The sequence below is a fragment of the Oreochromis niloticus genome, linkage group LG17, assembly GCF_001858045.2.
Source record: "Oreochromis niloticus isolate F11D_XX linkage group LG17, O_niloticus_UMD_NMBU, whole genome shotgun sequence".
Lineage (NCBI taxonomy): Eukaryota > Metazoa > Chordata > Actinopteri > Cichliformes > Cichlidae > Oreochromis > Oreochromis niloticus.
Genome location: NC_031981.2, coordinates 1,373,742 through 1,398,354, shown reverse-complemented (window position 1 = coordinate 1,398,354; position 24,613 = coordinate 1,373,742). Strand labels below are relative to the sequence as shown.

Genomic DNA, 24,613 nt, shown 5'->3' with positions numbered 1-24,613 from the left:
CAAACTGAGACGGGGTGTGGCAGACAGGTATGTGAGGAAGAATTATGCTGATGGCGGTGGTTTATAAACGGAGAGGTGGGAATGTTTGGGGGGGGTTGCTCGCTCAGCTCTCCGACTGACTGACACCGCACTCGAACTCCCAGGGCAAACAGTTCTTTGTGTGTGTGAGAGAGAGAGACTGTGTGATAGCAGGTACGTGTTTTAAATGTATAGCGTGTGCCCCGCGCACGTATGGCCGTGCATGCGTATGCACATCGGTACGGATGTGCGACGCTGTGCATGAGATGAGACGCAGCGGCTGTGGGAGCTGCAGGAGGCTCATCTGAATTCACTCAGGCTGCCAGACTGGGAGAACATGGAAAGACTTCTAGGCACCGACACTCACCGGCTATTTTTAGACTTTCTCCCCTTCCACAGGAGGGGAGAAGAAAAGTGGGAGAAAGCAGGGATGGATCAATAATTTAAAATGATTTTGATGAAAGCAGAAGAGTTTCATGACATTACCTCCACTTGCAGCTTAAGACGTGTTGTTGGTGGCTTGTTTCCTTCTGCTAAACTCAGCTGATGGGCAGGAGTGTGTATGTGCAGAGCAGCAGATGGTACAAACATGCACAACCAACCACACACACACACACACACACACACACACACACACACACACACACACACACAAACCCCCCCCCCCAATTATTCAGACTCAAAGAATAGTGATTGGCTGGTTCGTATGCGTGTAATACCAGCGTGGCCTACTTTAGCCCACCGATGAATGATTAGCACAGACCCTGTTTTAATGTTGCTTTGAGTTTCAGTCTGACCTGTTCTGGCAAATTAGACTTCATTAAGGAAAAAAAGTTGTGCTGGGAAATACGTGGACTTCTGCGCCCGTCATGTAGAGCACCGCGGTGACAGGGTTTTAAAAGGATTAGGGGTTGAGTCCCGTTTCATGACTGCATGAATTGGCCCACTTCCCGTATCGTGTGCAGCAGGAACGAGGCGAGTAATATGGTTACCAAGCATGTTAAACGGTACCGCACTTTGTGTGAGGTGTACATGTGAGTGTTTGTGAGTAAAAACCAAAAAAGCGGACTGCTCTCTGCTTCTCAGAGGTCGGTCCTGTTTGTGAAAGATTTCCAGCTTTTTGTAAAAAACTGGGGAAAGACCACAATGTTGGAAAAGGTGAAATCTCACAGGGCTGATGCCACATAGAGCCACATAAAGTGATGTAAAAGACAGAAATGTTTCCCCGGCAATTAAGGAAATCAACCTACTTACTGACGTGATGTGAGCACTGGTATCCTGACATCCAGGCTGTTGTCCTTTAGACCTTAATTTAGTGTCTAATGCCAAATAAAACTGTCTGTGCTGTCATCTCAGCTTCTATTCTCACTATTTACATGCCAGCAGCTTTGCCCTCAGGCTACGTCTCTCCACCCTAGGCTGCTCCGATGTTGCCTAACACCCCACAATTACTCTGAAGACGATGGCGTTTACATCCGTGGAGTCGCCCCTGCTGGCCCTTAATTTGGGTTCTGGCCTATTTTTTCAGGACAGAAAATATAGGTCAGTGTGGATGTCTGAGACCATTTATCACTGCAAATCATCATTTAGCCACTGGGCCTTTGTTTTCATATCGACACACGTGCACACACAGTGGTTTTACTTTAATATGAAGCCTATTAACAAATGTTGTGTGTTGGGCTTTGGTGAGAGATGCATGTTTGTTCTGTTTGCTGACTCATTGTTCTGTTTGCTTGGAGAAAATATTTGAAGAATGATTAAGTGAGTAATGATGATTTTTTTCTGAAATGACAGGAGGCGTACACGGTGATGTGTGATTGAAAACAACGTTTTATTGCAGCAAAGATAATGCAAGCTGTTATTTAGCTTTATTTTTAGAGATGACGTTGTGCAGGACGTGGTGTATTCCCCTTAGAAGTTGTTGTTCTGCAAAACTTGACGTGCACTTTTCTATAGAAGCCAATTACATTTCTGAGAAGTGTGTGGGGGTGTGTGTGTGTGTGTGTGGGTGTGGGTGTTGGCTGAGTGTTTTTCTGTCAGTACTTTGTCCATCAGTCCTGCAGAGCACCGAGATCCCCGTGACTGTGTTGGAGATTAGGAGCTATTATATGCTTTTAACAGATACAGCTATACTGTCATCCCTGTGGAAAGACTGACTGACTGCCTGACTGAGAGCTGTCTGTCTGCCAGCCTTTACATGTGAACTTCAAATCACAGCTCGGCAGCACCGAGCATGTAGCCGCCAAAGGCAAGGCTTTGCACTGTCATCAGTACCACGCGGCTGCCTCTGGGTGCTGTGCCATATGACATTAACAGAGATCGATCCCCTCCGCATCTCAAGGAGCTGCTGTTCTGCACCGCGTTTCCTCTGATGCTGTTACCGCCACCTCAGAGAAAAGAAAAGGAACTCTCTCCCAAGTATCCGACTGTCTGACAGTGACCCCGATCATTGTATACGTTATCTGTCACATGACCCAGCAAATTGTGCTTTACTACAAAGTGTCTTTGACAAACGAGTCCACAAGAATACTTTCCCGGCAGTTTCAACAAGATTTGTGGAACAAAAGAGGAAAAAATGACCAAAGTTGCCCTCGGTGTGCTCTTGTTTTTATGCACATTAGCCTAATAATAGAGTTGTTCGTTTACACTGCTTTTATAGATGCTGTTGACTGAGGCAGATGGTTGGACCATATGGAAGGAAATCCGTGACTATGTGCAGATATGTTGGGTTTTTCCAACCAATCAGCCGGCAGCCAGGCGGCGAGATCCTCACCTTAAACTTGTGCCGCTGTAATCAAAACTCTGTCGTCTGCTTCAGTATCACAGAGAAAAATCTAGGTCATAACTTGGATTCCAGGTTCTGACTCAGATTTCAGGGATTTTTATTGCCATCATCGGTTTCATTGTTGTGAACGTCGAGCAGGAAGTTTAGAGAGGAGTCTGTCTTGGGAGACGCCGGTTTGTTTTTTTTCTTCTTAGCTTAGGAGGCTAACACCCGCCTCCTCCCGACAAACACGCCGCGCCTGGTGTTGCGCTGAAGATGCAGTCATGCGGAGCCAGCCTTTGACACAATGTTGGACCAGTATGGAATCTGACTGGGAATATCAACGCTGATACGTGGTGATACACAGAGGCTGTCACAAAGGTTGCATCCATATGCTGTGCCACTCATTCGTGAAGCTGTGAAATTGGGTTGCATCCCAACTAGCCTGGAGACAGTATCGCTTTCACTTCTCTCTCTCGCTCTCTCTCTCTCTCTGCACATCCCACTGAAGCATTTTTCTCACATAGCTGGAAAGACAGAACAACTAATGTGGCATTAATAGGGTCACATCATCTCCATGCAGCTCTTTCTTTCTTCTCCTTCCAGCTGAGACTGTTGTTTATCTTCTTCAGATGTAGCTGTAGAGATGGCTTCGAAATCCCCGAGGCCAACATCTCTCACATGTGAAGCCTGCCAGTTGGGTTTTTTGGCTGGTAAAGCAGGCTCTACCTTAGAGGGTTTTTTCCTTCTTCTTTTCTTTTGTTTATTCAGATTTGAAGCATTGGAATTAAATATCATCAAGACCTATTTATGGAGCCAATCTAGATCAACGGTGCCACGCAGCAGAACGATTATATGGTGTTTTGTATCGCGGCGTCAGGTTTTAATTTAATCGTAATCCGGGCACCCGAGACTTTGCTTGTACCAACACGGTGTGACCAATCGGTGTGAGAACACCTAAGAACCATATCATAGTTTAAGAAGTTTCTCTTTCCGAACCTCTGCTCGCTAAATCGGCATGAAATGTAAGGCTCGGTGGGCAAAAAGGGAAAAACAGTTTAAAGCGCCTGCGAGTGTTTTTCTTTCTGCTGGCCTTTGAAAGATGCCAGTTAATCTGCTTACGCCTTTAATTGCGAGCGGAGGGGTTGGGCCTCCTCCCGGCCAGAAAAAGACTACTGATCCAGAAGTAAAACGATGACCACCGCAGTTATTCCTTTCTTTAGGTTGCGCACCCCCCTCCCATCCCCGGTTTTCTTTAGCCACCCTTCGTCTCCTCCTACCGTACCCTCCCTCAGAGGGAAGAAAGCTCCCCGTTCTGACAATAGACATTTTTTGCCATATGTTGGCTTGACATCTTCATCAGGTTCACAGCAGGTTACCTTAGTTAACTTTCACTCCACTGCCTGATGGGATTTTCTCCCCGTTTCTCCAATCGGCCCAGGCTCAAAGTCTAGACGGCCTCGGAGGCAGGGTCCCTCTAGCCCCGTGTCCACAATGGCCATATTGTGGACGCTGGGTAGCGGCGGCTTCCTCCAGTTACAGCGAGCGGGCCGGCGCTAAAACAATGCTTTTGTCCAGGGGCGTACGAGGGGGCCTAATCCACTGCACACTGTGAAATAAATCTCTCAGAGATGAGAGTGAGTGAGAGAAACTGAAATGAATGAAATCATTGCCAAGGAGGTTAGAGTGCAGCAGTTTAACCCCTGGCCAAGAAAGGGAGGCAAAGGGAGTGGGAGAAAGGAGGAACAAGGAGAGGCAGGCACTACATCCCTTCATCTCTGGAGCTCGGATGGAGGAGAGGGGCTGCCGGTGGCTTTCGCAGATTCTCTTCTCACCAGAGGAGCTGCTGTTCACCATATGGGATTTGGCCTCTCTTAACAAACAGGCCCCCTATTCACTCGCAACACACAGTCGTTCGTGGAAAAAGTGCATTTCTTATGCCTTTAGAACAGTGGATGGCCACGAGGGCTGCGAGTCTGTGTTTGATTCACATAGTATAGAGAATTATAAAATAGGAGCTTTCATCTAAATGTGTATTCACACTGGATTTAGGGGTTTTTGCTGAAAACAGTTTTAAAGCCACGCATTCAGGTTGCTGTTGTTGAGGCGATCCTATAGAAGCGCTGCGCATACGCCTCTGCACCGCAGTCGTGAACCGCGATCATCATCAGGGTTCTTCGAACAGTTTGAAAAGACTCGTTTTTATTTAGCATCGTGCAAGTTGGACTTTCCTTTTTTTAGTTTGGTGACAAAATGACTTGAAGTCGAGCGAGCTGCCATGCTGCACTGGGCAGTGAGAGGTTTCTGACACGCTGCTGTAACGAGCCAACTTTTTCTTCCAACCAGCAGCATTAGCTATGACATCCTCTGCCAACAGCTTCTTTTTAGCCTACTTGAAAATCCCAAGAAGCAATAGATTTATGCCAAGTTGAACATGCCAGCATTTTTCATTTTTTTGCTTACTTGAATGTGCCAGAAGTATCGGATAGAAATTTATACAAAGACTTAAAGATATCGGAGGGAAGGTAGAGTTACTACGTCGTGTTTATTGGCTTTCTGCTTTGTCTCATACGTTCTTCCACCAGTGACCAAAACCAGTGAGCCGAAATGTGCTGATCTCATATCTTTGGATCTAGATTCAGATTTTTACACTCAAATCAAATCGGCGGTGAAAAAGGAAGGAACGAGTTTATGTATCGGACCCATCGCCCGTTCCTGAGGTTGTCCAAACTAATAACTCATTTGGTGACGGGTGGTTGTGCTGCAGTAAGAAGAAATGTGTTTGGCATTATGTTAGTGTCTGATTTACACCAGGTAAAATACGTGTTGAACACTTCACCACTTTTCCAAGTAAATCTATTTCTAAAAGCGCTGTTGACATAAAATTCTCATCAGAGGTCGTTAACGACCCGTCCAGTCCAGACATGCAGACATCAAACCATAGACGTCTATAAATTAAGGTATTTGCAATAATGAGAAATTACAAAGAGAAGACAGTGTTGAACATGCTTTAATACTCCTCCTGTGTGCAGGCCCAGCCTTCCACATAAAGGTTTCATGGTTATCTTCAATGAACTTTGACCTTTAGTTCTTACATAGATTTGAATTGGGTCATGTAGTAGCTTTATTTGCTTTCTGTGAATCCAGTTGAGTTTCTTTGGCCGTGTGTTTGCTGAAACGTCAGCCTTGCAGCAGATTTTTATCAAGAATGTCTCGGTACATTTTTTCTATTCATCCTTCCATCGGTTATGTGAAGCGTGTCAGTGCCCGGTGCTGAAAAACAGCCCCACATCCTGATGTTCCCACCTCCAACCGTGTTGGTGTTTTGACCTCCAAACATGGTGTGTATTACGGCAGCCAGAGAGTTCAGCTTTGGTCTCAGGTGACAATGTTCTCCCAGTATTTCACAAGCTTGACTAAATGTCGTAAGCAAACATGTTTCAACGTGCTTTGTCTCCTGCAGTGGAGTCTTGTGTGGTGAGTGTGCACACAGGCCTTGGTGGTTGAGTCCTCTTGGACAACTCTTTACGGTGAAATGAGGTTCTTTGTACTTTCAGATTACGGCCCCAACACTGCTCACTGGGGAAATCCTGCTGTAACCAGTGGCATCAGTATGTTTTAGCAATGAGCTCACTGGTTTTACCCATCATGACGTTTCTTTTATGACGCATTTTATCTGCCATCAGCTGTAAATGAACCCGCTGATGATTCTAATCGCTGATAGATTTCACATGGTGTCGTGACGGTCCTCCCTTTATGCTTCTCCCTTTCTTCATGTGTTCAATACTTTTCCCCGTGTCGTCTCTCATTATTTCACATAATTTATGGACATCTGGGGTTTGATTTCTGTGCATGTGTGGATTCGATAGGTCGTCATCTGGTGAGAATTTCATGTCAACAGCACCTTTAGAAGTAGATTTACCTGGTGAGGTGTTCGGTACTTGTTTGACACGCTGTATCCTGCCAAAAACTCGTCATGTTGACCATATTTATGTTTCAGAAACTGTAAAAACTGTATAAACATTATGGAATCTGCACCGAATTTGGTTCAAATGAATCCTCACAGATGTAATCAGATTATTGTTCTTTTTTAACAATCCAAACTATTTGTCAGTTACAATCCACCAAATTTCATGGTGAACCTCCCAAAAAGGACGCGAGGGCACCAAACTTGACAAGCTCTCCACAGGTCCGGTTTAGATTTCGTGCCCTGCAGAAATTCTCGGCCTCTTCGTTGCTGCTTGCGGGTCTATTTCTGTTTAACCACATCGTTCTGATGGAGAACACTAGCAGCAATATGGCGAACTGTGAAATCCTGCCATTAGCAGCAAAGTTGGTGGGTAAGGACTAAACCTCTTTCAGCTGTTGGGTGCGGGATCGAGGTGACCGCCAGTGGGGTGAAAAGCATCGCTCACTGACTTATGTCGAGGTGGGAAATTTCAGTATGGTTACCAGAGCCTGGCGTGTTCACTAGCGACCAACTGTCAGCTGCAAAGCGAAGGGTGACGAGCAAATTGCTTCATCTGCGGACAGCCTTTAGGCAACGCACCCACCTCCTCCCTCCCCTCGTCTTTCCACTCTCCTCCCACCGCCCTGCACGCCGCTCCCAGCTTTCCCCATTAATCCATTTTTCCACTGACTTTCAAAGGCAGATGTCTCAGAAATTGCCAAAACACTGATTTTTGATCAACCAGCACCGCCTATCTCACCAGTATCCGTGTCACGGCTCAGGGGCTGCCTGCTTGTTGCCCCCATTGTGACTGTTGGAGTTCAGCCATGCTCAAAGCCCTCAGGGATCAATGGACAAGCTAGTGTACTGTAAATATTCACTCCTGAGCTCGCTGTCTATCTGTAAACACGCATCTACTCACACAGTACACATTTGCACACAGGGCAAACAGACCAGTGGTCGGTCCTTGCTCATCGCCACGTTTGCCCACATCAATTTTCTCAGGTGCGAATGGAGGAATCTAACCCTCGATGGGTGATTTCAATTCAATTCTCACCCACTGAATCTGTTTACACCCCACCGGGGTGAAATATGCTATAGGTTGTTTTCACCTTGTCACTCGAGCTAAAATGGCCTGTTTTAATCTGGCCTGCAACAGCTCTGTATAGAATCTGTCAGCTGTAGTTTGATTGACATGGGAGAGGCGTATGTCTATCAGATCAGTCTGTTATGCAAGTGGGCCCAAAGCCCTGTGCATGACGGATGTCTAAGCAAACAGCAGGAAGCAGTAGCTTGGTTTTACGAAGGTTTCAGAGGTATCCTCGACCACGGCGCTGAAGTTTTTCCAGTTACAAAAGCACGAGTGTCCCATCATTCAGGATACGGGAGAGCGGGGTCGTCTGCCAGTCGGAAGTTCTTACCCCTTCACGCGCCCGCATGCTAAAGTGTGCTGGGGCAAGATACTCAGAGATCCATCCATCAGGGTGTGAGTTCGTCTATTTGGATGTTAGACAAAAACGCTTGTGTGTGATGAATAAGACTTGTAGTAGAAACTGATTTGACTGTTCAAATTGAAAGGTGCCCTATAAGCACTTTTACCATTAATTATTCTCTGTGCCCCCCCCCGTATCTCCAGCTTACTGCTAGCCTTGTCTACTGGACGCAGGAAGTGGTTTATGTCCTTGTTAGCAACAGAAAGCATGTAAGTGTAAAGTCCACATCATACTGGAGCGACCCCCAGAGTCTAAATCCACAGAGGCGATGGAGAGCGTGCACGTGCAAATCACATTATAAACAGTATGAAAGGATGTTTGAGCTAGTAACATTTTGCACGTTGTTCTCAGAGGAAACTGAATTGGAGTCTTTGCAGAGTTCAGGTGTCTTTGGTGTTTTTCAGAATGAGACGTATCATGGAGCTCTCACTGTGTGTGCGCGTGTGCAGAAGGGGAGGGAGGATAAACCAGTGCAGGATCTGTCATAGTGACATTTGTGTCCCCTGGAGGAGCAGCGGGGGTCCTCTTCACCTCTGTAACCTTCAACTTTCAGCCTTAACCCCCTTCGGGCCCCCTCTTGCGTCCACCACACGCTCTGGACGTTGTGAAGGGGAGGGGTATGTGATTGCAAGACGGTGAGAAAAATAAAGAAGGGGGTGCAGAACTGGGGAGAGCGGGATGAGGGGGAAGAAAGGAGGTGAGCATGGAGCAGCAATAGAGCTGAAATGGTTGGGATGGAGAGAGAAAAATGAGTAGAAGAGAAAGAATAAACACCTGGAGTAAAGACAAGAAGGACATATGAATGATAAAGGAGGGTGTTTGGTAATGTTCTCCCCGCTGCACGAGAAAAGTCTTCTTTGCGTGTAGTTGCGACTCGCCCTCTGACGTTATTCATGCACGTCTCTCTCTCTGCTCTAGGCATGACTCCAAACTCAAAATGAACATGTCAGGTAGGCACGCAGGGACTTTTCCCGGATCGAAAGGGCCGATTTAAAGGTTATTGGGACCGTATGGTTTTCATACACGTGAATAGGTGGGAATTTCTCCTCATCAATACTTCAGCTGGTGTACAGAACAAGCCGTCTGGTTCCTCTGTCCTGCATCGTTCACCAGCAGCAGTTCCCATCCTCTCACCCAGTAAATAAGCATAAAACAGGCCGAACTGTCGGGGGGGATGGGGGGTCGTAGAGCTTGGAGCTCTGCTGTGTTTTTTTTTTTCTGTCAGTCTTTTCAGGATGGGGCCCATGAAATGATCCAACAGGATTATGTAAGCCATCACTGATTGTGCTGCGTCCTGTCACCCGTGGGTCCTTTGTGTCCCCCTGTCTCTCGTGGACAGCCCGGTGCGTTAGCCACAAAGCTACTCATCGTGTTGCATATCGTCTTCATTCGAGCAGCGGCGTTCTTTTTAGGATCGAGGTGCATCCAGTAAATTCAGCTTTCTGTTAGAGGGCTTAGTCGTCCTCGTGTTTCAGACCGGCTGAACGCGCAGAGAGGTTTGCTGCCTTCACATGAACTTTTTCCTCGTTCTGCTTTGTTTACATAGAGGTGGGGGTGTGTTTATGAGCCTGTGGGCCTTTTTCTACGGCCGTGACAGTGAACTTGGCATGTGTGAGCTTGTCTGTGCAAACCCTCGCTGTTCTTGCCAGGGTCACGGGGTGACCTTGGAGCTGTGGAAGCCATGTTTACCACAGACCCCTGTGTTCTGGCTGTGGCTGGGTGATCGCTTCATTTCAACCACAAAGCATTAAGCCTGAGAGGAACTAGTGTGTGTAGTTTGGACGCTCGTGGATCACACTGAGGCAACCGCCGGCCGAGGCGCTGATTACGTGGTTATTTATCACGTGTGCCAAACACCGCCTTATTCACTATCCAGATATTCTGTTTCTGTACTCGGTCTTTGCTAAATACATATGACTGCTGGATGTTGGCTGGTCTGTCGTTTCTTTTATTAGCTTATCAGTTTGTATCTGGTGCAGCAAGGATTAGATATGTTGAGGATATCCTCCTAAAACACGAAATTCTCTCACCAGACGTTGAATTTCATCTGATCAGCAGCCAAAAGTGCCCCACAGAGTGTTTTATAGAAGCGCTCTCTACGCCGAACACGGCTTATTTCCTGTATTTGCACTCACTGGCTGATAAAACGGGTATCACACATATTTCATTTCCTTTATTCAAAACCAGTTAATCACCTTGGCTCATCTGTCAGCATCAGTGTGGTTTTAAGTTGTTTACTACAAATGGATATCACAGTGTGCTCGGTTTCATGTAGCACTGCTGTAGAATGATGATAATAATAATAATAATAATAATAATAATAATAAACCTTTTAGTGTAAGAGTTACATCTCCTCAGCAAAACAGCCAGGCTTGAATCAATGTAGCAATAATTAAGCAAATAAACTAGGGTACGTGTTACTGCGGCTTCCTTAAACGTGCATGATTTGGTGTGTAATATAAACTCATATCTACAATGAGAGTATAGATTTGCATATTTACAGCACATGCAGCCGAGACACTCTGTGTCTTGTCTTTCACTGTGCGCTGCTCACTCTGTGCATGCGTGTGTGTGTGTGTGTGTGTGTGTGTGTGTGTGTGTGTGCGTGAGTATGCATGTGTGCGTGCGTGCACAGACTCGCAGCAGCCACCCTTGCCCCCACCCCTCTCATTAATATGTATGTGTTCTGAGGCAGCTAGCAAAGACGGTGTGTTTCTCACCCGCTGATTAATGCTGTCTGTCAATTACCTCTAGATCCAACCGTGCTGTGGAGCTTCCCCCAGGACCACACAGACCAGGTTGGAACACATTCTGCTTTTTCATTCCTCTCTCTGTCTCTCCCCCCAAATCTTCCCCTGGTTCAATGTTACAGACAACCTCTACCACCTCCTCTTCTCGCTTCTCCCTTCCTTCCTTTTCCTAATGCCCTCACTCACCCTGCCATCCTGTGGTAACCTTCCCCAAAACCTACCACCACCACCACCACCACCTCCGCCGCTTCCTTCTCTCCCCTCCTACTCTCTGTCTCACTGTACGTCTGTTGTTGGTAATGAAAAGCAGTGAGCAGGTCTTCAATAACTGACGAATCAGTAATTATCATGCAACCGTGACAGGAATGCACACCTCTGTTTTCTCTCTCTCATTGTCCTCCTGTTTGCCTTTTGTTTCCATTTATTCTCTTCATTCCGAATCGGAAATAAAAATAAAACGTGTGTTTGTGCTCTTTGGCTCAGCGTTCTTATAAAACTCACTCGGAGGGTTAGTGTCTGTTTCCAGTTTGTGTGACTTAAATTCCAAATCATACTCTGGCTTTGAGATATTTATTTGTCTTTACTTTAATGGAATTTCTTACCAAAGCAGAGAACGTGGGATAAAGTTAAGCAGTCAGGTGATCACAGGTTCAAACCGTCTGAGTCTGCCCAAACATCCAACCACTGATACTGGGTTCGCTCCAAGGATGCACCCGTGCTATATGGCAGACATTATTAACCACAGAATGTCAGGTTCACATGAAATACACTTTGTTTTTGGTTAAAATCCAGTGCCGTGGTCTCCCCTGGGACGTGTTCAGCTTTTAGTGTCAAAACAGTCCCGAGCCTCCTACATTTAAAAAAACCAAAATTCAAATAAGAACCAATGAGTGAGTGAACTGAAAACTTCCCTAATGCTAGTCACAGCTTTTCTCAGTGTCTCACAGGGAGATTGTGCACTCTGGATTAAATAGTGTTTCATTTAAAAGCCTCTTTACCCTTAGAAAAATACACCAGCCCAGCGGGGTGTCGTGTTTTCTCTCTTTTTGATTCGCCTTTACAGTTTAAACCCAACTTGATCAAAACAGTAACGCAGCCTTTAACAACGTGCGTGTGCCCATCATCGGTGAGCGGAGGCTGCACTGACAGGCTGAGAGTGATAGAAGACAGGACGGGCTGTATATTGTGTTCGGTGCTAAAAGCAACCGCAGAGCAGATCCTGGAGCCGCATCGCTGGACGGATGACTTTGGGCAGCCTGTCAGCTGAGAGGAGGGAATAAACAGACGTGTAGCTGATAGACTCCAATATGTGGCGAAGGTTACGATAGACTTGAACACAGCAGCATAGCTACTGAGTTTAAACAGCTCTCCTGCCTCTCTGATCCACTTTGAGAAATAAACTGAGTTGTAGAAAGATGCTTCAGGCTATGTCTGCCTGCCCCACAAGAACCAGAGCGTGCTATCAGAGTAAGAGGTAAAGGCAGTGAGGGAATGGGAGAGCGAGCAAGAAATTACAGACTTGCAGAGGGAAGAACAGGAAATGGAAGCGAAGGGGGGGAAACTGAAATGAAGACGTAAACATGGGGCCAACACAGTTTTTGTGTTGACGTGGGCCTCGTGCATCCTCTCCAGTGTGTCTGTCCTTTTTAGCCCCCCGCAACCTCGCTTTTCTTTCATTCTGTTGTCGACCAGATCGTTTGTGTGGATAAGATGGCCCTTAAGATGGCCAGTTAGCCTGCTGTGTACAGAGGGATTGGCCCTTTCCCCCGTATACATAAAGGCTGTATTCACGGGCCTCATTACCGGGATTAAGGCTCCTTTCCTCCTTTGTGGCTCCGAAGGCTGGAGTCCTCTGTAGCCACAGTCTCGCTCTCTTTCTGTGGCCCGAGCTGGCCGGCATATGGCGCCAGCAGCCAGCGATCTCTGCAGAGGGGCTCGCAGCTCAGAGCGAGGCCTCCTTTTGTTTAGGCCGTTATTGTTGCTCAGCGTAATGACATTTGTAGGCCGTAGGATCAGGGTGGAGGGGTTAGTCTACCCCAGGGGAGAAGGGGTAGAGAGAGGAAGACAGACAGAGGGAGAGAGAGGGGGAGAGGCAAAGACATGCAGACAGACAGGAGTGTGGATTATGGAAATATGAATTGATTTTTTTTCTCCTGTTCAGTGGTAGAATAGAAAGCTCAAAGGAGAACAGACTGCAGGCTGGCTGGCATGCCGGGGTGGTGCTAGGGAAATGTGAAGTGAGAGGTGCTCGCTCCTTCGCTCCCCCCCAACACTAGTTCTCTATCAACCCCTGAGACTTGTGCCCTGGTCATCCACAGATGCCATTTGGACAGAGAGAAGCAGAGATGGAAGAGAGAGAGGGAGGGAGGGGAGAGAGAGAGAGAGAGAGAGGGAGAGAGAGGTGGCTAAAGCATATATTTGAATCATAAGAAGGACTTTTTTTTTCTTCTTTTTTGCAAATGAAGCAGACAGATGGAAATCTGTCCGTTTCCTCTCAGATCTCATCCCAAAGTAGTGGAAAAAACACAGCGCGCACACACACACACACACACACACACACACACACACACACACACACACACACACACACACACACGGTTCTGCCACTTAATTCTCGCTAACCACAGTGTGGCGTATAGAAGGCCCACTTCTGTGTAAAGAACAGAGGATAATATGATAAACACTCAGCAAGTTTCACAAACAGAGGACCAACTTGCAGAAACTGTCAGCAGCTCCACCATATTTCAAAATGTGAAGTTCGTCTCTCGGACACACCCTTTTGCAAATTGCTCTACTTTCGAGTGTAAAACGCAGTTTTCCAGCTTGGCAATCTTCAACGCTGCAGTTTTATTTCCTTGTTTTTACTTTCACTCTGTATAATTAGTTAACCAGTTTAACAAATAGTCACGTAGTCGAGCCCTTTAAGCTTTGCATAAAATGAAAGGCAGGAATCATCCCAGGGAACGAAAACTTTAAGACTTAAATTTGTGTAAGTCTGGAAAAACGATAAGACAAGGATCCCAGAGCTGAGAAGAGTCGATGCATCTGCACCAGTCCACTTACCTGGAGAGCTATTGGTCGGAAAAATCAGATTTATTTTTAGTAACTTCGAAGCAGAAATCCAAATTGACCCAGTATCCCACCAGTGGGAGTGTTTCTGTTATCCATACCATTTGATATCAAGAGAATTGTTTTCCTTTTTCCACTAAAAATAGAGATTTGCACGTATGCTTGAAGGTTTGTGTTGGGCTGTTTCATATCTGCTGAAGATGATTGTGGCACCTGAAACTAGTTGTTGTTATTCTCAGGAAATCTACGGCTGTGTCGATTTCCTGAGTGGTTTTATCTTATGTTTGTAATTATGGTTTTTCTGTCTTGTTGTGACTGTCACATCATCTCCTTCCTTTTCAGTCATTCAGTTTGTCCTACAGTTCTGACATGGGCACACGGAGATCTGTCCATCCTCTCCGTCCGCTCCCCTCTCATTCATCAGCCTTCATGTTTCCACAATCCTTATCTTATATTTCCCCTCATGAGCCACTGTTGCATGAAATTGCAAATTATACACACGCAGTATATTTTTTTTTTTCATCCGCTCTGGTTTCAGCATAATATCAAGAGAGAAATAAAGGAAATATTGAATTATGAATAGTTTTTACTGCAAGGCCTTCTTTTAACTATTAAGGTTGATGTTAACTCTCCGTGGCTATTCCACACATTTTACTGTAATAAGGAAGCTTTGATCTTCCTGCTACAAACTGCATCGAGTTGACTGTAAAACATGCTGTTTTTCATTTATGCCAAGGCTGCGGTTCAAATTCGATCTTAAGGAAATATCTGTGCTTTGATACATCGCTATGTAGAAATCAGTTTTTTATTAAATGCATTCTGGGACTTATTCTGTGGAGAAATTATAGTAAAGTACTTGTACTCTTTACTCTGTGCGTTTATTTTCTGCCATGCAGTTTTACGTTTTAAGGAAAATGCGCTTTGTTTCCTCGATACAGACCTGCTGTGTCTTTGTGTCGGTTCACACGAAGGATGGATGTCCAAGGTGGAGCCGTTTGGTCATGATACACCTCCACGTTTGGCATAAACCGAACACGGCATATTGAGGTTGGGCGATATGTAAAAAATTTTCCAACCAACAATCGTCAGTCCAATAACCTATGGAAGCCCGTTTCCGCCACTAAAAACAAAAGTATCCATGACTCGAAATTTTGACTTATTCTCTCTAAGTTTTGACATATTAACTCAAAATTTTGAGAAAAGTAACTTGAAATTTGGAGTTAACTCTGCCAATCAGTAATCTACGTGTAATGCGCACTCAAACCAGATCGCAACAAATTGGCGCTTTTGAGAGAACGTTTGCTGATAGTAACGACATGTGATTCAGCTAATAACACAAGGATTTCATCATGTGTGAAGCCACACTGAAAATACTCAGCAGTGTGTGCATTCATGATAGGCTGTGATACTGCTAGCTTAGCTGTAGCATTTGTAACTGAGGACTTCAGCTTCCGGGTAACAAGGAAATGACATCATTCACGTAGATTACAGATTGGCAGCGCTAACTCGAAATTTCGAGTTATTAACTCAAAATTTTGAAAAAAGTAAGTCAAAAGTTTGAGTTATGGATACTTTTTTTAAAATTATTTTTTAGTGGCGGAAACGGGCTTCCATAAATAACAGACCATGGCGATATACTCACGCAGGCGCGGACTTTTTGCTTTTTGATGGGCGGAGCAACGTAATTATGCACGGGCTGATTTGCACATTTAGAATTTATAAGTTTTGTTTGGAGGGAATATTTTACCTTCTCTTCTTGTTTGTTTCAGTATTAATGTAGCTACTTTTTGGATTGTTTTGTTTTGTTTTTTGAGATGCGCCAAATCGCACAAAAGACTTTACATCGGAGAACGTTTGCTGGAAGAGACAACTTTTTTGTTTTATTTTGTATTTGTTGTTTCCCTCCTCCATTGTGGGGTTTTTTTTTTATTTAAATAAAATGTTTTGGTTTTTTCTGAACACAGGCTGCTGCCGTTCTTTCTTTCTGTTATGACTTTAAGTAAATGAATCGCTGCATTTGCTTGTAGCTGGAAGACGGTGCCGTTAAAACAGCGTTATTATTTTTTCCGTTGACTGCTTCTCTTAGCTTCTACCAACATTATTAGCAAACGAACTCGTGGACAAATAAATAAATGGGTCTTGTACGAGAGAACGGCTGAAACAGGGAAGAAAGATGATGGTGCTGCGAGGACGCACTCAAACTGAAATGAGGGGCAGGACCTAAAGAAAGCTGTGCGTAAGCACATGGCCACAAACCTCAGTCAGGTAAAGATTATTCACACATGTCAGACTGATGCAGTCATACAGAAAACCAGTCGAACCTAAACAGTCATTTTACAAATAGTCAGCTGTGCTGCACACTGCTCCTGCATTTGGAATGATTTTGATTTAATTTAATTAATATTAATGAGAGGGTGTAAAATGTAATGTTGTTGTTCATCCCAGTGTAAAGATGACTGGGTTATTTTCATCCTGACATGTAAAGCCTTATAGAGCTATCGCTGCGTGTCTTTGTGGTTTTTTAATTGTGGCCAGCGTTGTCACTGAGATGCCATGACTTCAGGCTAAACTTGACGTGTTTCCCCTTCACACAGTCCCGTATATCTGTCTCTGCTGGAAAGCTCACCGAGTCATCAGCTAGACAGTAAGAAGGGGAGGGACAGACAGAGGAAGAAGAAGAGCGAAGAGAGGCAGCAGTCTCTCGAGGCTTCATCCTCGGCAGCTTTCAGCGTTGCTCTGACACCGTGCTCCATCAGGACCGGCTGCCTGACACGCCGTGATTGGTGGCCACAGTTCTGTGGACTTGGCCCTGGGTGGGGGAGGCAGGGGAAAGGAGGTCGATTGGATTGGTGAGACAGCAGCGGTCTGAGGGATTGAGGTAAAGCGTAGGAACCGGTGGACATGATTGGTGACTTCAGCCCTGAGGGGACTGAGGGTTGACCCCAAGGAGAAGAGGATAAAGTGGGCGAGAGCAGTGGTGAAGGAGTCCTTGTGGGTGTGCAAAGGTTTGGTGGCAGGGGGCCAGACATGCTAACTTCAAGACGATGATGCTTTGCTGTCGGTTGATGCCCAGTGGAGCAAAATAGAAAAGCAGTAGATCTACTAGGAGAACAGATGGATATATTAACAGGAAAATTTCAATTAGATGAGTTAAACAGGAGATTGTTGCAGCGACGGAGGTTGGAGGCACTGTTGTAGATCATATGGTTAGCTCTCAAACCTGTGAGAATCTGTTGTGAAAGTCTGTAAAAACATGGAAATTATTACCTTCTTTGGGTTTACACGTATGGAGAGATGTAAGCCTAAGGGTGTGTGTGTGTGTTTGTGTGTGATGCTCAGCGTGTCACAGGGCCTTGTCTTTCCCCTTCACTGCACCCTGACAGCAGTGTCAAACAAGGCCTCATATGATCTGTGTATGTCTTTGAGAATATGTGTGTGTGTGCGACTGGGTTGATACTGTTTTTATTCTTCCTTCTAACCCTTTTCACCTCACATCCCTCGGGTGTTCCAGGGTCTTGCCTAATGGACAGTCTCGCCCCGCTAAGCTGGCCTTTGGCTCAGGCACTGAGCTGGACGCCTAACTAGGGGCCCTTTGTTGCTCATGGGTCTTGATTGCACTGACCTCTGGGCTGCCTTCCTGGGAGAAGAAGAGTGGTAGAGAGGGAAAAGGAGAGCAGGAGAAGTGTTTTCACGCCCCGTTGCTCACATCTCTCCGATATCGGCGAGTGACTGGCGAAAAGAAAGTGGTAGGAAAAAACTGCTGGCTGTTTCCCAACCTGCAAGTGAATAGTAGTGGATTCAGCTACATACACAGATGCATCCAGTTAATCTGTACATTATCTGGATTCACTTTAGGAAGAATAAACTAGCCCGTATCTGTCGCACCGAGCTCCAACAATAATATCCGTCACTATGATCAAATAGCTGATTGGGAGACCAAATCAACAGGTGTCAGTGCAGCAGGTTTATTATATTCATCCATTTTACACGTGCAAGTCGGGGAGCTGTGTTGGAGGCAGCTGTTGCACACGTGGCCACGGCGAGGGAACAGAAATTTAGAAACGGGGAACCGGGAGAGTTTTAGCAATGTGACAAAACATCCTTCCACCTCGTGCTGCACAGGTCATCGGAGGTCTTTGTTCAGGGTAACGTGCTGCTGTCTCCAAACAGGTTCTGCACATGAATCTGCATCGTCGCATTTTTAAAAGACTTTTGGTTTCTGTGTTAAGCGGTCATGTCTGGACGGGCTTTAGGTAAACCGTGTTTTTGAAGAGACGCCAAAAAGCAGATTTTTGCCTGCTGTCAACACAACGTTGGATAAAAAGTTTACGGCTTTTCTTTTAGGACGTTCAGAAAAACACGACATTAAATGTGTTGGAAAACTGAAAGGATGCTCCTCAGTCCTCAGAGTCTTTCCTCTGGACAGTCAACAGAATGAGACCGATGCGAACCAGCTCATATACATATATGTAGCTATAATAATGATAATAATAAATATACATGTTTGCATTTTCAAACAGTAGCTGGTTGTGCTGCCATTAAACTTTCACCTCGTGACTAAATTTAGACAGAAACGGGTCTTTTTTCTCTTTTTAGCCCAGAAAATAACATCCATGGATGTCTGGTGCTTGCTATCGTCTCATGATAAATTTATCTGCGGGCGTAAACCTGTGACCTCCTCCCGAAACAGGAAGTCTTGGCCTGGCTACCCAGAGGTCCCCAAATAATGGCCATAATCTCCAGAGGCCAAGTCTGCCGACTGGAGCCGATGCGTTCCCAGCTTGAACGTATGCAAGCTGGCTTTACTATCCTGCCCTGCAGATTCTCATCTTCTCTAAAAAATGTGAGAATCCTGCCAAACTCTTTGTGTGTTATGGCCGAACTCACAGATGAGGAAACGAGTGCTTTGCTTGCAAACAGGTTGCTCCTGTCAACCAGGAAAGCCTCTTTTCTTACAGTCGTAGACGACAGGCTTACCCGAACCGCATCCCGCTGTTGCCAGGAGAGCTATCACACGCACAACAATGTGGCTTAATTGGGCATGCATTTTTTTTTCTTCCCTTAACTACCCCATACAAGGCACAACCAGCAGCCACCAGTCAGAGACAGAAATGGCAAAAATGACAAATGAATAGGGTGTAAAGGGAGAGAAGGATGGAGAGGAGAAGGAGGAAGAGGAGGACGCAGCGATGACCTGACCCTCTCTGCTAGGTTCCTTGTACATCTGTCAATGAGACGTCCACCGCCAAATGTTTAGGAGCCGGTGTTGCACTACTGCTCCCCTGCTGAGCTTCAGTGTATACATTCTGTTTGTGTGTTAGTCCGTGCGTGTGTGTGTGTGTGTGTGTGTGTGTGTGTGCGTGTGTGTCGAGAGTGTGTGACGCCATGTGTTAGAGGCAGGCCCACATCAGGGTTCATACAGTCGAGCTAAGCCCAGTGGGAGTTGAAAGCTTAAAGAAGGAAATCCCCCCCCGGCTGCTCAGTGCGCGCACACACACACACACACACACACACACACACACACACACACACACACACACACACACACACACACGTGCTGTCTCTCTATATCCCTCTCCCTCTCCTCCTGGCACTTCATTAATGAAACCCATGCTTGTATGTTTGCGGCATATGCAGCTCTCTTGGCCCAAAACTCTGTGTGTGTGTGTGTGTGTGTGTGTGTGTGTGTGTGTGTGTGTGTGTGTGTGTGTGTGTTAGGGGGAGATGTCTCACTCCCTATCACGTGGTTATATATTCAGTGGAAGATCTCAGCAGAGGCATAATACTGCTGCTCTCCCCTGTCTGAGCCCATCTGTGATATGTAGACAGGACATCAGCAGGACAGGGTATTAGCACTGGAATAATGTGCAATGTTATTGTTGACGCCGCTCTCCGAGCAATAGCCCCCCCCCCCAACATAAATACACCCATTGAGGAATAAACTGAAAATAAATTGGTGTAATACAGTAGATGGCGTGTGTTGGACCCCAGCGGAGTGCTTTAAAATTGGAGGTGACTCATTTACAGCTGTTGGCCATGGAGCAAGTTTGGGGGTGGACAGACGGAGGTTAAGGGGATGTCATGTATTTTATTATTACTGACTTATAACTGAATTCATCCTGCGTGTGTGTTGTGTCCTAAAAATGTAGAAAAGCAATCAGAGAAACACTTTCCTCCCCTTGGTGGATATTACCGAGGACAAACTGCTCGCTTGTCCTGAAGTACAGATTAGTCTTTTTTAATTCTTGCTATGGTACTTTTAGCTGCTCGTTTACTGCAGAGGGTCTCCACAGCAGGTAGCTTCACCTGTTTGATTTGGACGAGTTTTATGCCGGACGCCCTTCCTGACACCCCAGAGGGAATCTGTGTCTCCGGCTGTAGAGGTGGCAAATTCACATACAGTAGGAATAGGCAAATGCGACTGTCAGGTGTTGGTAGGTGCTTTAAAAGGCCGCAGGATCAGTCTGCCAGCTTTAGCACCATCTGAACAGTGGCTCTGACAACACGGGGATGTTGTTAATCAAAAATAACCTCCTTCAGTCGAGACGCGCTGCACCAGAGGGGGTCACTGGGAACAGGAACTCGTACAGGGAATTAGAAAAAAATCCAGAAGGGCAAAACTCCTTCTTCCCTCCATCTCCCTCTCCAATCAGCCGGGGCAGAGCGAGCAAGAATGTGAAAATGTAACGCCCCCGTGTCAATTTGAAAGTGCACTTTATAGGCTCATGTGCCCCTCCACCTCTCTCCCCACCTCCTCCCCCTCCCCATCTCACTTCCCCCACTATTCTCAAGCAGCTCTGTTGCTTTGGTCCGGCTCTGAAGGCCGTTCTTATTACCGGCACAGAGTGCAGGTCAGAATGGCAAGCCGGCAGCATACTATTAAAGCCTAATGAAAGGAATCTCTGCAGGGTCTGAGGTCTGCAGCGGCCAGAGGAAGCTCTGCCTCTGCCCATTGTTCTTCTGCTCGTCTCCTCGCTCTCTCTCATTTTTTAGTTTTTTATTCCATCGCTAAATCTGGCTTCTGTGGCATCTCCCCCGTCTCCCTGTCATTTCGGTCCTCTCTTTGTCTCATCCCTGCTCTACATCTGCAGCTTAAAAATTCCCCTCTACATGTGTTTGCATCGGGCATCTGCGATCTGATGAGCTGCCTGGAAAATGTAAGCAGAGACACCTTGGATGAAAATCCCTCAGATAAGGAAATGCATTTGCGACATTGAGCCCCAACATAGACTCATTTATGCACGCCGAACTTAAAGGTCAAAGTGCGTCCTCGCCTCTTTCTGTAACTTGATTAACACGTTTCCATTTTTCCTTTCGGCGCTCAGTTCTTGGACACGAGCTGCCCGAGACGACACTTTACAGCGACCACCACAACTCAAGTTTTTATCTTCTGGCTAGAAAATAATTGAATCATTCAGGAAGATGGAGTGGCTCGGTAGCCATTATTGGAAAAAGTTACTTGTATTGATTGCTTGATACTTGTAAAGGACTGCATTAATATACTGTGGTCTATAATTTGACAGTAGATGAATCTTTTGTTCCTTTTCTCAATCTATAGGTTTAGAAAATTGATTCAACAATGCATATGAATGCATGCAAGGTGTTTGTGCAGGAGGCCACAAAAATCAAGAATTTTGATTCGGTCTAGTTTTGTTTCGACAAACGAAGGCTGGGTTTACGAGTCTCCTCCTCACTGTGCTTCGGTCTCAGTGAAGTCTCCTGTACGCTTCAGTATCTGGTGCAGTTTTGAGTTCATTGAACAAACAGGAAATTGTTCAGGAAGTTTGCTGTTTACAGTTAGATCACAGACCCGCTCCCTGACGGTAGTCATCGGGTCGCCAGTCACTTGGCGGCTGCAACAATTTCAAATCCACTGCTCTCCCCAATCAAGGTTTCATACAATCACACATTTTTATTCTGCATTATTTATTTTTTCCTCTCTCTCTCAAACCAAGGCTCAGCTGTCCTTGTGCCTTTACACATTGCAAATGAATGCATATCCATGCAAATTCTTAAAAAAGAAAGGCTGAGAATTTGAATATTTTGCTTAAAGCTGCACCCAGGTCGACCCTGCCATTCGGCATTTGAAAGCAGCGTGTCTGTTTGAATACTGAGGATCTCTCTTTGTCATGTTCGCCAGAGGGGCCGGGTGAGCGAACCAGCACCGGCAGGATGGGCAGAGATCGGCTGGGTAGCTGCACACAGACAGACTAATTGGGAAAAGGGGGGCGAAAGAGGGGACGAGGGGTTTCGGTGAGGGCGAGGAAGAGGTGGGGTATGCAGGAAGGGGGCAATCGAAGATGACGACAGGGGGGTTTAGAAGGGAGGTGAAAGAGGACGGAGGCTGGGGGGGATGGAAGGAAAAGAGGAGGTGATGGAGAGGGCGCAAGAGAGTGCGAGAGGAAGAGGTGAAGGAAGGGTGAGTTTAGATACTGAGCTTTCCAGCACTGATGTGTTAGTAGCCCTGCTGACTATTTCATTAGACTGCTGAGGGGCTGGCTGGATAACCTGAGTCCCTACCTGCTGCAACGCGCTGTGGTCTTATAGCGCGTGTTTGACACATGAGATAACCTCACAAAAAACTGTTTTTCTTGCACTTATGAAAGATTCACAGGAAATGACCTAAAGCAGACCCATTCATGCATCTCTCTGTCTTGAGGAAGACGACCCACTTGGGTCATTTTAAGAATCTATTACAGTTAAGAGATTGTGGATTGTGTCACACTGTGTATGAAGGTTCCTAAAGGTTCAGATTCTGCCTCTTTTTTTGCTTTAATTTGCCTAAAAATGAGTTTTTGAACAAATGATTCATCAGAATATTTCTGTTTACAAGTTTTTATGGACTAAACATGTATCTTCCTGGTAGTCGTTACTTGATTGCAGTTTTAGTATATTGAAAGCGTAACATTGTGGCTCCGCACCTTTTAGTGTCAGGATGCTAATAGTGTGCGTTTACATACTGAGCGCCGATGTTGTTAACCTGTTGGAGTAACTCACGACTGGTTTGGTGACCATCTGTGACGCGCCGCTCCGGAGCCGAGCGTATACTGCTGTAGCTGTGTCGTCATAGCGACGCACCGATGTGAAGCGTAACGTACCATTTTGCCCATTTTCGAGTACGTCTTCGCCGCTTTAATCGATTTCCATGTGGTTAAACTCTTACTGTAAAGGCCTGACTCTGGTGAGGTAATCGCTCACAGCGAACATCTTGTCCACATTATTTTTGAGTTATTTTGTTTTTCTTTAGTAATACGGCGCAGACTTTTCAAATCAGTCTGCACTTCTAATTGCATTACCAGGAAACAATAAATTAACTTTGACCAAGAAAATAAAAAAATAGAAGCAGACACAGCCTTGGCTGTGGTGAATTTATACAGTGAAAGACTAAAACGGTCCAACATGCTTTGAAAACAGCTGACAGTAATGTAAAGTGTGTCTGAATTGCAGTAATGGGCTAAACACACACGCACACACACAAAGAAAGCCCTGAGATTTAATGCTTTAGGGTCTGATTCTAATATGAGTATATCTGTGTTACATTTACAAATTTGCCTGCCACCAGCCTCCATTCCTCCTAAAGCTGCTCTCTGTCTAGAAGGCTCTAGGGCCCGCTGAGCCAGGCTGACTTAGACCGGGTAGCTAGCAGCATTGATCTGGCTGCAGTAGCCAGGGGAATATAAAGCAGGGCAGGGGCTTAAAGTCCTGAGCCCCCCCCATCCTACCCCCAGGGAGGAGTCTTCGCTGCATAGGGAGAGGGCCATGAACTGCAAGCTGCTTCTCATTCCCTCCTTTCTTTCCTCGCCTCCCTGTGCTGTTGCATCCATCCTTCTCCACCTCTTCCTTCCTTCTGACATTCACTTTGTCACTCTCTCCCTCCGACTCCTTCCTTTTCTCCTCCACCCTCATTCCTTCCCTGCCTTCATCCACATTTCTCTGCAACACTTGTGCTTGTCTGCCTCCGTCTGTGTGCAAGCATATGGGAAAGTCAATATTGCTCACGAAGTTCACGCCTGAAATGAAACACCATGGCCGATGCTGAGTTTAGCATGTAATCTGTATTTTTCTTTCCTTGCTGTGATCCTGAAAGCCCCTCCCTCCTTTTTAGCAACCGTCCAGAAGAAGAAGGTGTGTGTGTGTGTTTGTGTGTGTGTGTGTGTGTGTGTGTGTGTGTGTGTGTGTGTGTGTGTGTGTGTGTGTGTGTGTGTGTGTGTGTGTCAGTCAGGCCCAGCCCACACATTGTGATCTGTTCCACATCAAATCTCTCAGCCCCCAGTGTTGTGCTCAGCCATATATAGCTACAGTTACTTCTAAAGAAATTAGGGTAGAGCTGGAATAAAAGAGAAGTTTAGGTCTATTTTTTTAAAGTAGAAATGTAAGAGTGTCGCCCTGCTCTCAAAGTTTGTTGCTCTTCCCTCCTGTACCTGCTATTCTGTGGGGGTGCAGTGCAAAGCTGCACAGTGCTGCTGCGCGCTGTTGTAGTGTTGTGGTGCAGTGATAGCGCGATCGTCCGCTGGGGGAACCCACAGCATTCTGTCTCACTGAGTGATACCCCTGTCTCCACTCACGATAA

General features: G+C 46.0%; 1 protein-coding gene across 3 annotated transcripts in view; it reads left to right on the top strand.

The window, feature by feature from the left end:
• The window catches only part of dennd1b (DENN/MADD domain containing 1B), a 94,054-nt gene that overhangs the window by 9,171 nt on the left and 60,270 nt on the right, over positions 1 to 24,613 (top strand). For 2 of the 3 annotated variants that reach the window (XM_005460342.3, XM_005460343.3), the window contains exon 3: positions 10,979 to 11,022. The exons of the other annotated variant lie outside the window; for it this stretch is intronic. In XM_005460342.3, coding sequence (XP_005460399.1) covers positions 10,979 to 11,022 — 44 coding nt within the window. The remainder of the gene's footprint in view (positions 1 to 10,978; positions 11,023 to 24,613) is intronic. 3 annotated transcript variants of the gene reach the window in all.